The 13,363-nt window shown below is 35.3% G+C and overlaps 2 protein-coding genes across 2 annotated transcripts; one reads left to right on the top strand and one right to left on the bottom strand.

Moving 5' to 3' along the window:
- Positions 1-1,262: 1,262 nt before the first annotated feature.
- Positions 1,263-10,281, top strand: LOC109216129 (myosin heavy chain, cardiac muscle isoform). The gene is made up of 6 exons (XM_019380259.1): positions 1,263-1,471; positions 4,902-5,019; positions 5,455-8,700; positions 8,814-9,056; positions 9,271-9,429; positions 9,791-10,281. The coding sequence occupies exons 2-6, from the start codon at positions 4,939-4,941 to the stop codon at positions 10,007-10,009; spliced, it is 3,948 nt and encodes a 1,315-aa protein (XP_019235804.1). The 5' UTR covers positions 1,263-1,471; positions 4,902-4,938; the 3' UTR covers positions 10,010-10,281.
- Positions 10,282-10,724: 443 nt separating this feature from the next.
- On the bottom strand, positions 10,725-12,214 carry LOC109216130 (scarecrow-like protein 23; the record flags this gene model as incomplete). The annotated part of the gene is given in 1 exon segment (XM_019380260.1): positions 10,725-12,214. A coding segment is annotated over 1 exon segment (1,248 nt). The 3' UTR covers positions 10,725-10,931.
- Positions 12,215-13,363: the final 1,149 nt, after the last annotated feature.

The raw sequence follows: 13,363 nt of genomic DNA, 5'->3' as shown, positions 1-13,363 counted from the left end.
CGGCTTGTTTGGATGGTTGTTACTTGTTGTATCGTATTGTATTGTTATTTTAAATACAATATTTGTTTCGATTGTTATTAAATTTTATTGTATCGTATCGTTTTACGTAACGACAAAAAGTACCACATTATGGAATAACCGATTTGGTGTGATAGCGTCGTACCTTATTTTTTTCTCATCTTGCCCTTTCTTATTATTAAATAATTTTATTTTATCTTTTATCCTACCTTTTTATATAATAATTCTACCTCGTACCTTATTTTTTTTTTATAATATTGCAAGTTTGTTTTTCATATTGTTGGCATCATGTAACGACGACAAATAATACAATCTATTCAAACATTATATACACTAAAACGATACAGTACAATACAATATAATATTATACGATACATTATAAAACGATACATAACAACTATCCAAACAGGATAACTTGATTAAAAGGAAAGTACTTAACCTCATGTAGCACATTAAAAAAATGTTTGGTTGAAATTTAAAACCATAACAACAGCTCCTATAACAGATTAATGGGAATTTAAATTAGTTTCTAATTGACGCATAATTATATGGCTAAAGCAATTTTGATTTTGGTAGCACATTTCAAATTGCGATGATAAAAGTGGCAAGGAGTTGATCATGGTTTTTTATAAGATTTTGAGATAATGTTACCAAATCTAAAGATATATTACTATATTGTTTCTAATTTATATCAAATAGAATGCCCGGTAAACGTTTCATAAACAACATTGCAAATTAAAGCTGAAATTTAGTCACCATTCATGAAATCTTTGAATTTTCTAATACTTTTGAATGTTGAACTAACCAAATTTCAAAGACATTTTAATTTATATAGTAGTGTTTGATTGGATAAAATTTAAAAAACTCATATTTAATATTACAAGAGACGCAAGCATAAACTAGTATACTACTTAAAAAAGTTTGTCAAAGCATCATATTACTTTAGATTTAGATTTTAAAAAGTCAAATGAGCTTGAATTTATTTAATTTGTAAAAGTTGCATAAAAATGAGCGAGTATATGAATTAGGATAAAAAAAATTAAATACAGTATGGCAAACAAGTTAAAATACTATAGAAATTAAGAGATAAAGTTGTAATAATACAAGAAAATGAGTGGCAAATGTGAGAAAAGTAGGGGAAAGCGGGCAACATTTGAACAAAACTATTCTCCAATAGAATTCCAAATACGGGTGGCCCCCGCCCACAGCCAATCCACCTCCTCATTGGCCCCCACCGCTCTTCTACTAGCCAAAGAAGAGCAAAGGTCTCTCTCCTCTTTCCTTTTTTCTGCTACTAAATACCAACAATTTCTCCAGAATCTTTCTTCATCTCTCTCTCTCTCTCTCTCTCTCTTAAATCATTTGGCACTTTTTCCAAGTTCGAAACAAAAACAAAAGCTTCACTCCGAAAAGTAAAGCAGCGAAAATCAAAATCGTCGTCTCTCTCCCTCAGGTAATTAACTCATCATTTTCTCTGTTTTTTTTCCATCGATCTCTCTGTTACTCTCTCTGTGTATTATTATTGCATCTATCTTTGATCTGTGAAGTTATAGTGTTTATTTCGGCTCACTAATCAGTACTGTGCTTCGAAATTGTGGAAAAAATGTGAAATTTCTGGTATTTGATCAGTTGATAAAGCTTCTACACGAAGATCTCGTTTCAGTTTTAATTTTCATTTTTTTTAAACTTTAGTTCGATGTAGATCGCTAATTAGTAATCATTTTACAGTATTGAACTTTTTAGCAGAGCACTGTTTTTCCTATGATCTTCAAATTGTTGCTCGCTTTTGATCGTCTTACTTGGCTTACATGTTTTATCATCAAGCACCAGTTCATCTTCTGATCATGTCTTAATTTTGTTTAATTATAATTACTTAAAATTCTGTAGAAAATATGTAGAAATTTTTGGTTGAGAGGTTAAATCAGTGGTGGATTTGATTATATTCATAGTGCAATATAATCAGTAGAAATGGTAACTTAGTGATTCTTACCTGAAACACACAGCTTTCGTGCCTTTATTTTCAGTCAGAGTTTCAGTTTTTGTATGGTTTATAAAGTAATTAGTAATTACATATAAGCTTTTATAATACATTAACTTATAGCCTAATAAAAACAATAACTGATAAGTTATCGTAAGTTAAATTACATTTGTAATGTAAAAAAGTTTTACAATATGATGCAAATAAATATTTTCTTTTTTCTTCCCCTTTCGTTACGATTAGAACCTTTGGACTTTGGGAAAGAGGACATGCTAGCTCAGCTGTAGTTTAATTTTCGTGAAAGCGATCGGAATATAACCCGCCTTTTGTGGGATCCACAAGCTTTTTTGTTTTCTTTAACATAAAATTTGCGTGATTTTAAAATTGTAAAATATCAGTAGCATATTTAGATTTGATTCCATCTTAAATACAAGTTGCTTTTCACTAGGCTAAATACTGTAGTGGCTGGTAGAATTTTTCATTTAATTGCTTCATCTTAGTTTGCTTTCCATCGTCGTCTTTTCGTTGAAATTTTACGCAAGGAACTAGAATAATAATAATAATAACAAAAAACAATAACAACTTAGCATTCCTATTGTTTCTAATTTTCTGGTTTTTTTCATTTCTCTTTTTTTAATAGGGATTTGTTTCTATCAGTTGTCCATTTGTTAAGAATTTTGGGTACTCTATTCCATTTTCTTGCTTTGTGGGAAATTTATTTATCTACCACAGGACATGCGCTAGAACGTTACGATGAGAAAATTAGTGTAATATTACACAATCGCCGTAGAATAATTTAAGCTAATCTTATTCTCCTTTTTGACTCATTATTTTGACTCTACGCTTAGACTCCGTGACGCTTAACGGCTTAAGACTCGATCTGTTTTACATTTTTTTATTTAATTCACTAAAAGGTTGAGGAATATCGACGAACACAATAGTAAAATAGGTGGAATCCGAGGTAAATATTTTTCATATAAAATAGGTGGAATCGGAAAACAATAGTGGTAAATTTATCATAAACTGCATTGTAATGGACTCTAACTTTGCATCGGGCGTTGGTAGAATTTCTTTTTTGTTGCATCTGTGACCTCATCGTGTTCTCGCTGTTGTTATGTGCTTTATCATAGTCTAAAGTTCTTTTTAATTTCTAGTATTATTATATATAATCTGGCTTGGCTCACTTGGCCAACCTAACTTTAGTACTTTGTCCTTTACTAAATTCACTGTAGCAGAAATGGGTAGATAAGTATTTGGATCGTGTGGTTATATTAAATTATATTATTACCATAGATAAGCGATTAATAAGATAAAAATATATATAATTTACCATGGTTAAGTCATAAGTGCTTGAATTTTTTATACAAAATGCACGTCATGTATTTATTAATAAGTTTTACTGTAGAAAAGGTAAATTATTTCTGTAAATTGTTATCATTTTTAACGATCAAAGCAGAGGCGTATCTAGGTTAATAGATATGGGTTCACGTGAACCTATGTTTTTCTTTCTAAACCATGTATAACAATGTTAAATTTTTTCAATATTATTTAAATATATGTGCGTGCACCCTTGCTCAAAAACTCCTATGGTACAATTATTATTGGGTGCACCTCTACAACTCAAATTCTGACAGTTCAAAGAATATAATTTTGAAAATATAAATTCAAAAGTGTAATAAATTCATCATAAGAAACTTAGGTTAAATCCATAAATATAAATTCTAGATTCGCTTCTTTATAACAATGCACACATCCTCTTATAATCCCAATCCGCCTCTAAATCGAAGCGCGTGAAGGAGTAAAATATTAGGAACCGAATCTCCATTATCAGCCAACAGGGAGGCAGGAGGCCACGCTATATGCAACAAATGATGACAAGAACTAAGAAGATGCCAATTGCCATGTTTATGATGTTTTGGTGTCTGTCCCACCTAGGAATTCGTGCACGGCATGTTAGAGTAATGCTATCATTTGTTTGGGTCATTTAAGCAAAGTTCAATTAAATAATGCATTTACTAGCTTATATTATTTCGAAAGGATAAGATGGTAAGTCTCAGCCTCACCCGTCAAATGTTGAGTTAGTATTACTATTTCTATGCCCTTTGTCTGTAGAGCCAGCAAAGACTTTTTTTTTTTTTTTTGCTTTTCGATCCATAACTATATTTAATAATAATCTCACTCTCCCCCATCCGAAAAGGCAAAATAGAAAAAAGAAAATCAATATTGTGTAACTTTTCGGTTTAGTTACCTCCGCTTTCTTTTTTATTTTCTTCTGTTTTGTTAATATATACTCTGTGATTTTATTAAAGAATATCACAAGAATGTATGTACGCAAACTTAATAAATAGACATAATTGTTATTCCTTAAATGACGTTCCAAGGATTTAAAATATAATAAAAGAGGTCACATTTCAATCACTATAGTTGTGTTGTTAGAACTATGTCATCTGGAAATCTTGATGCCAGAGCTTTACGAAACCATTGACATTAACTTTAAGATTGGAGAAAATATAAATATTATGTCCACATCGAATTGTTGCTCCTCTATTTTCGTTTGTTTTTTAAATGATAAAGTCAATTTTTCTTTATATTGATACTTATATAAAATGGGCAGGAATTTGGTAACAACTGTGAATATTAAAAAAATGGGCACGAATTATATGCCAGTATTTTGTATACACCAATCCACACAGATAGCTTTTCTTCTTTCTTTTCAATCCCTTTTAAATTATAATGTTTGGAACTAACGTACCATATTCATATAGTTGAATAACTTACTAGAGAAGTAAAATATGTTATTGTGAATTGAAGAGTTTTCACTTTTCAGCATATCCAAACCTTTTTTAAAAGCAATACTTGTTAATTGATCTTTAACTTACTAACTTAGCTGTTTTCTATAATCCAGATACTGTAAGAACTTCACAAGGTGGAACTATTTCTAAATGGAAGCAGAGGCAGCAACCACAGATGTACCAGTGGCACAGGTTTCAGAAAAGATAGAATGCAAAGACAATCCTATTAAGGTAATGCTCGTTACTTGTTTTTTACTTCACTGTCAAGAATTTTATTTTCTTAAATGGCTGTGGTTGATATTGATATTTATATGGTATTAATGTTGGAGCTGTTAAGCTGTCATATTTATAAATGGCTGTGGTTTGATATTGATATTCATATGGTTTAAAGTGATTATAAGTTCATAGTTTTAGATGTAAAGGTGGCACCAGAAAAAAAAAACATGAATTTACTAGATTGTTGTCAAATGTTATGCAATAAATAGTCTATGACAATCTTAATATTTTCTACTCACTGCATATAATACATTAACTATGGGAGATCAATTTACTTTGATTTCGAGTAAATCATTTTTCTATTTTCCCCAGCTTAAAGCTCAAATATTATGCTTGAATGCACTGGTTAAGAAATTTCCTTATCTTCTTTTGGGGTAAATCTTATTACAGGTGCCCAATGGCGAGGCAGAAGGACAGAAGGAACATGAAGAGTCTGCTTTTGATGGAGAGTTCATAAAAGTAGAAAAGGAAGCTTTGGATTCGAAAGATGATTCACATGCTGCAGCTGAAACTTCTCCTGCAGAGGGCAAAGTGTCTGAAGAGGAGCACAACTCAAGTATTTCATCGGTTAGCAGAGAATATCTGGAAGCACAAGAAAAAGCTAAAGAACTTGAGCTTGAATTGGAAAGAGTTGCTGTAGCATTGAAAGACACTGAATCTGAAAATGTGAAGTTAAAGGATGAACTGTCGCTCACAAAAGAGAAGATGCAGGAAACTGATAAGAAATTTGAAGGGCTTGAACTTGATCACAAGAAATTGCAAGAGCAGATTGTAGAAGCAGAAAGTAGATATAACACTGAGCTTAAAGCTTTACAAGAGGCATTGCAAGCTCAAGAATTGAATAGTAAGGAGCATGTTAATGTTAAGGAGGCATTCGACAGGCTTAGCCTCGAGTTTGAAAGCTCAAAGAAAAAGATGGAAGAGCTCGAACAAGAGCTGCTGACTTCTGCAGGTGAGGCTAAAAAGTTTGAGGAGTTGCACAAACAAAGTGGCTCACTTGCAGAATCAGAGACGACGAGGGCCCTGGAGTTTGAGAGATTGCTGGAGTTGTCGAAGCAGAGTGCAAAAGAATATGAAGACCAGATGGCTTCTTTACAAGAAGAACTCAAGGGCCTAAATGAAAAGATTGCTGAAAATCAGAAGGTTGAAGAAGCGCTCACGTGTACAACTTCAGAGCTTTCTAAAGTTCAAGGAGAGCTAGAGATCTCAAAATCACAAGCACAAGATATTGAGAATAAACTTGCATCAAAAGAAGCTCTTATAGATGAATTAAGCCAAGAGTTGGACATTAGAAAAGCTTCTGAATCTCGGGTAAAAGAGGATTTTTCGGCTCTTGAGCTTCTATTATCATCCACTAAAGAAGATCTTCAAGCTAAAGCATCTGAGTTGGAAGACATAAAGTTGAAGCTTCAGGAGGAAGTAGATTTAAAGGAACAATACGATGCTAAACTGAAAAGCCAGGAGACACAACTCTCAGTGTCGCAGGAGGAGCTGGCCAAACTATCTACAGAGAAAGTAGCACTTGAAGCTGCTGTAGCCGAGCTAAACAACACTGTGGTCCAGATGAAGGAATTATGTGGTGATCTAGAGGTGAAATTGCAGCTTTCAGATGAGAATTTCAGCAAAGCAGATTCTCTTCTTTCTCAAGCTTTAGCAAACAGTGCGGAGCTAGAACAGAAGCTGAAATCATTGGAAGAGCTTCACCATGAATCTGGAAATGCCATAACTACTGCCAACCAGAAACATGTTGAGCTTGAGGACATGTTACAAGTCTCCAACACTGCGGTAGAAGAAGCAAAATTGCAACTTGGAGAAATGGAAAAACGCTGTATTGCAGCTGAAGAAAAGAATGTGGAGCTAGAACAACAAATAAATCTGGTGGAACTGAAAAGCAATGATACTAAGAGGGAACTAGAGGAGTTCTCTGGGAGAGTTTCTGAACTAAATGCCATTCTTGAGAAGACCCTGGAAGAAAGGAAACAGCTGGATACTAAATTGCAGGAGTACGAGGAGAAGATAGCTCATTTGGATTCTGAGTTGGTCAAATCAACTGCTCGTAATTTAGAACTTGAAGCGGAACTTAAGACTGTCGCTGAGAAGTGCACTGAGCATGAGGGTCGGGCCAATATCACTGATCAACGCAGCCGTGAATTAGAGGACTTGATGCTTGCATCCCACTCGAAAGTAGAGGACGCAGGCAAAAAGGTCAATGACTTGGAGTTATTGCTCGAAACGGAAAAATATAGGATTCAGGAGCTTGAAGAACAAATAAGCACATTAGAGAACAAATGTGTGGCGGCAGAAGCAGAATCTAAGAAGCACGCTGACAGGGCATCTGAACTTGAAGCAGAAGTAGAGGCTTTCCAAATGAAATCATCAAGCCTTGAGGTTGCTCTGGAGGAGACCAAGGAGAAAGAAAAGGAATTGAGTCAATGCCTGAACAATGTGACAGAGGAGAAGAAAAACTTAGAGGATGTCTACACGAATTCAGTTGAAAAACTAGCTGAAACAGAAAACCTGCTTGAGGTCCTGCGTAATGAATTGAATGCCACTCAACAGAGACTGGAAGGTATTGAGAACGATCTTATCACTGCTGGGTTGAAAGAGAGTGAGGTGATGGAAAAGCTCAAGTCAGCAGAAGAGCAGCTAGAGCAACAAGGAAGAGTTTTGGAGCAAGCAACAGCTAGAAGCATAGAGCTAGAGTCATTGCATGATACTCTAAAAAAGGATTCTGAGCTGAAAATCCAAGAGGCAACTGGCAAATTTGTTACCAGAGATTCAGAGGCACAAACATTGAATGAGAAACTGAAGGCTCTTGAAGATCAGCTAAATAGTTATGAGGAGCAGATTGCTAAATCTACTGAAAGTTTTTCAGCCGTTAAGGAAGAGCTGGATCAGGTGCTGGTGAAGCTGGCTTCTTCTGAAACTGACAATGAAGACCTCAAAAAGAAAATCTTGGAGGCAGAGAATAAAGCTGCAGATATTTTATCTGAAAATCAACAGTTAATGGAGACAAATATGCTGCTTAAGAATAGGGTGAGTGATCTTGAAGAGCAGTTAAACTCAGCCCATGCAGAAAAGGAGGCCAGTGTTCAACAACTAGTTTCTCATATGAACACTATCGCAGAACTGTCAGAGCAGCATTCTAGAGCCTCTGAACTTCAATCGGCAACTGAAGCCCGCATCTTGGAAACAGAGGCAAAGCTGCACGAAGCCATTCAAAATTTCAGCCAGAAAGAGTCAGAAGGTAAAGAGTTATTGGATAAGCTACAATCTCTTGAAGCTCTGGTGAAAACATATGAAGAGCAGGCTCATGAAACAGCTACTCTGGCTGAAACTCAAAAGGTGGAACTAGAGCAGAGCTGCAAGAATTTGAGTGATCTTGAAAGCATCGTTGAAGAGCTGAAAGGGAAGTGTACTGAACTTGAAAAGGAGAGAGAAGGATTAACTCAAGAGAACTCAGAGCTAAAGGGAAACGTGGCCTCAAATGAGTCTAAACTCAATGATTTAGAAGCCAAAGTGTCAGCTGCATTTGCCGAGAAGAATGAAGCAGTTGAAGAGCTTACATCCTCTAAGCAGGTTATAGACAACCTAAAAGAGCAGCTTACTTCTGAAGGCCAGAAGCTACAACTTCAGGTTAGTCCTTGCTACACTTTGAAACGGTATTATTCATACTATGCTTCAATTATTGCGGGTGCATGTACTTACATTTGACAACTTACTATTCTTAAAAAATTCACTTTTTACAGTTATCATCCATTTTGGAGGAAAACAACTTGCTCAATGAAACACATCAAACCTCCAAGAAGGAGCTGCAAAATGTCATTGCACATCTTGAAGAACAGTTGAAAGAACTCAAGTCAAGTGAACATTCTCTGAAAAGTCAATTAGAAGTTTTCCAGGCTGAGATTCATCACAAGTCTGAACTGCAAAGCCGGATCAAAGAGCTCGAAGAGCAGTTAGCTAGTGCTGAGGCTCAAGTGGAAAAAGAGGTATTGTAACTTTTAGACAGTTCAATACACAACCAAGTAACCTTCCTTAATAGTACTACTATTAACTAAATTATAACCAATTCTGTAGTACTTCTCAAATATTAGGTTGTCATAGCAGAAATATTTCTCCTCTCTTCTAATATGGCATGAAAATTAAACATCTACATTTTATAGCTTGGTTACTAATTCACATTTAAAATGTCCAACAATACAGAAAGAGGCTATGTCCAGTAAGGGCTTAGAGCAGGAGGCAACTCTGAAGATTTCATCAGAGGAGCTGCAAGCCAAAAGCAAAGAACTCCTACTTCTACAAAACCAAGTTAAGGAACTTGAGGAGAAATTGCAGCAGGCTGATGCTACATTGAAGCAGAAGGTCAGTCTTTTTTTCTTGAATCATATTTGCTGGGGATGGGGTATCTTGAATGGAATCTGCATTTTTTAATTCTATCATTTTCACACCTTTAATCTCAGCCTCCTGTTTTCTGCTGAGTCTATTATTACCACTAGATACTTCCACATGCTTGACCTATTGAAGAATTAAGAAAGATGGCATATATAAGTAACTAAATGAACATGGACATCTCATAATCCTATATCTTGAGTCTTTTAAATGAATGGTGGCGTAAAATTATAATGGACGAGAGCAATGTAAATTATTTAATAATGTGAACATAGTGATCATGAAATAGCTCGAAAGATCAATGATTTGCAATTGTTTTTAATTGAAATTGCAGGATAATGTAGAGGTCAAATCTAGGGATATTGGAGAAATGCTCTCTATTCCAACAAAGCGAAAGAGCAAGAAGAAGACTGAAGTCTCTTCAACTCAACCATCCTCCAGTGAACAACAAGTTCAGCATATTGAAGGATCTTCTGCCATGACTCTGAAATTTGTTTTGGGTGTTGCTCTTGTTTCAGTGATCGTGGGAATAATTCTTGGTAAAAGATATTAGTATCAAGGTATTGGAGTTTTGGTCTTGTTTTAAGAATGGGTTATTCTTTTTGTTCTTTTGGGGTACGTTTGTTTTTCCCCCTTTGTGATTTTTGAAAAGCAGTTGGATCTTTATTGTTGGTGTCTTACTTGATAGTTGGTGCTGGAAGTTTGTTGGGAAACTGGTTTTCATATTTCCCTCAACTCAATTGATTAATGTAGTAATCACGGTTGTATTTAGTTTTGGTCATGAATTTGTTTATTTAAGAAAGCATCGATTGTTGAAGATTTCCAGATTCCAGCTTTTGGTCGAGCTTTTATTCTTGCTGAAGTCCGGAAAGTTGCAGCTTTGTGTGTCATTTGCTTTAATTAAATCCCGAAATGGCAAGTGCTAATCTTCCACATAAGTAATTGACTAAGGGATCGTTTGGTTGCTGGTTAGTGTTACGAAAGTTTTACTTAGATAGGAATTAGTTATGCAGAGTTTTTATATTCATAATTTATTTTTATAAAGGGATTAGTAATATATGAAATTTTTTGATTATTTGATTGTTTAATCCATGTATTACTAATACATATATTACTTATTTCACATTCTATCTTGCATAAATAATGTATAAATTTATTGTATAACTTAACTATGTGTCACTTATACCCCTAATGGAAAAAAGCAACAGAACATAAGTACTTACCTTGTAACCCAGCAACGACCCCTAATGGAAAATGAGAGTCAGATATATCCAAAAGAAGGAAAAATTTCTCAGATCTATTGCAATTATTTCTTAAAAGAATAATTTTCAAGAATGACAAATACAAGTATGGTCTTCTCAGAATTAGGACCAAAGTAAACAAGAGCAATTCACTTATTCGAATGTCCAAAATTCTATAGCACAATGCCATTACCACATGATCCAACGGTTCAAATTGAACGTCAAAAAAGCAACTTAATCACACGGTTGCCATGCAGAAGCAGTCAACAAAGACAAATCTTTCCATCCCATTTTCAGACACCCATTTTCTTCTACCAAAGTATACCCTTTTGGAAACATTCCTAGCAACAAACTAGCTTGAGCAGCTGGAGTACCCGATAACGAAACGGGTAAAAACCCGATCCGTTTCAACTCATCACCCCACCTCTCTACTGGTACCTCCCCTGTCCTCTTGGGCCCACCTACAGCTACAATATTCCTAATCTCACAACCAAACAATTGCTGCTCCACCGTATGCCTTTCTACACTCTCCACACTCAATCCGTCCCCTAATGAATCAAACAAAGCCGAATAATAATGCAACGCCTCAACGAATCGGCCCAAAAAATTCCCCCCGTGACTTAGGTCCTGTTCAACGATCGTGATCAATTTGGGTCGTAACAAAGTTAATAATCTGAACGTCCCTAAATCACTCCCGGTTATATCGTAAAGGCAATGGTGCATCCAATTGACTACTATAGTCTCGCCCATTTTCACCCCGAGTTGACTCAGGTCCGTTATATTTCCAATTTTGCCCTCCAGCGGTTTAAACTCAAACGGCAATCCGAACGAGTTAGCGAACTCCGTGAGTCTCCGACCGGTGGATTCCAGCAACTCCATAGAGGATCCGACGCCGGTGATCTTAACGGACCGGAGTTTCCTTGATCGAGAGGAGAGAATTTGGAACAATCCTGGCCATTGAAGTCCTTGCATGATATCGAGATCGATGACGTGGACGTGATCTTCGCTCTCCAATGCTTGGTATATAGCTTGATTTGCGGTGTAGTGAGAGAATTTGATGAGAGGACTTATCGTATTATAAGATTGAAGAGCGGTGAAGAGCTTTTGGGAGTGTGTTAGGGTTAGGGTTTTGAGGTTGAGCGGAGAGTAAAAACGGAGGTGTGAGCTGATGATTCTCGCCGAAAGAGCTTCGGCGAAGTAAGCAGCGACTCGTTCGGCTGAAGAGCCGAACGGGGAGGAAAGCTCGGCGATTTCGGGTAATAAATTACCTGCATCGTCGAGATTCTCCATAGCGACACACTCAGCGCACTGGAGTAGTAATCCGAGAAGGCGAAGACCAACTGAGTCAGTATCGACAGGGAGTTGGTCTTCGCCTTCTTCAAATTGCTCTTCTTCATTGCTGCGAGGTCGTTTACTAAGATGAAGAGCATCTTCATCGGAGAGAACAGGTGTAAAATCAGCAATGGAGCGTTTAGAAGACATAGAAGAAGATGAATTAGAAGCAGATACAGGGAATTGTAGACTGGAGCATGATCACTCAGCTGACAAAGAGAAATGAAGAAGTTAGCTATGGAGTTTGTTGTCAGAACAAGAACATGGCAAGAATGTAAGAAAATGGCAGTAGAAAAAATGAGTGGTGAGGAAGGAAAGGGCGTGGTAATGGAGGTGGGGGAGATATGTGAAAAGGGAGATGACTTTTTGGAATTATCGATGTTTGTAAAGCACATTGAAGTGAGCTTTTTGTCTTTAGTGTTTGAATCTTTCCTCTAACATGAAAAATACTATACCATATACTAGTAGTAGTATTATCCTCTACTCCAAGAGAAAAAATATATTTTGGTTGGAGTATAAGTAATATTTTTTCTGTTTGGTTATTAATAGTACCATATAATATTCTTATATGTTCCAAGAGAAAAAACATGGAGTACTTTTGGTTGGAGAATAATATTAGGTGTTCTTCGGCTTGTTTGGATGGTCGCTACATATCGTTTCATAATGTATTATATTGTATGGTATTATATTATATTGTGCCGTTTGATAAATACAATGTTTGAATAGATTTTATTCGTTTGTCGTCATTTTATAATGTCATGCACCAGCAATATGAAGAATAAACTTGCAATATAATTTATCAAAAAAAAGTATGATACAAGGTAGACGTATTATATAGAAATGTAGTGCAAAGGATAAATATAGGACTATTTAATAATAATAAAGAGCAAGATGAGAGAAAAAGATAAAGTAATAATGCGACCATACCAAATTGATCGTTATCGTTACATAAAGTGACACTTTTCGTCCGTAAAGACGGATTTAATAATACGATACAATAAAATTCAAATAATAATCAAAACAAATTAATATTGTATTTAAAGTAACAATACGATAAGTAACAACCATCCAAACAAGTTGTAAATTGACTTTATGGTTAATTTAATTAATTTTAGAATACATTTAACTTTTTTGAGTTAAATCCAAAATATATCGAAAACGCAGTGAATGATCAAAAACTTAAATTATACTGTAGTTATTTCTCCCTCTATCTGTCATTTTACTAAGAGAGAAAGTAAAGATTTGGAATCCGTATACTGTCTTTTGTAGACATCGTTGGGCTATTATTACCTTTATTTTTCTGCTAACTTATTAGGTTGATGTTATGATCATAT

The sequence above is a fragment of the Nicotiana attenuata genome, unplaced genomic scaffold, assembly GCF_001879085.1.
Source record: "Nicotiana attenuata strain UT unplaced genomic scaffold, NIATTr2, whole genome shotgun sequence".
NCBI classification, from domain to species: domain Eukaryota; kingdom Viridiplantae; phylum Streptophyta; class Magnoliopsida; order Solanales; family Solanaceae; genus Nicotiana; species Nicotiana attenuata.
This window is presented reverse-complemented; position numbering and strand designations above follow the sequence as displayed.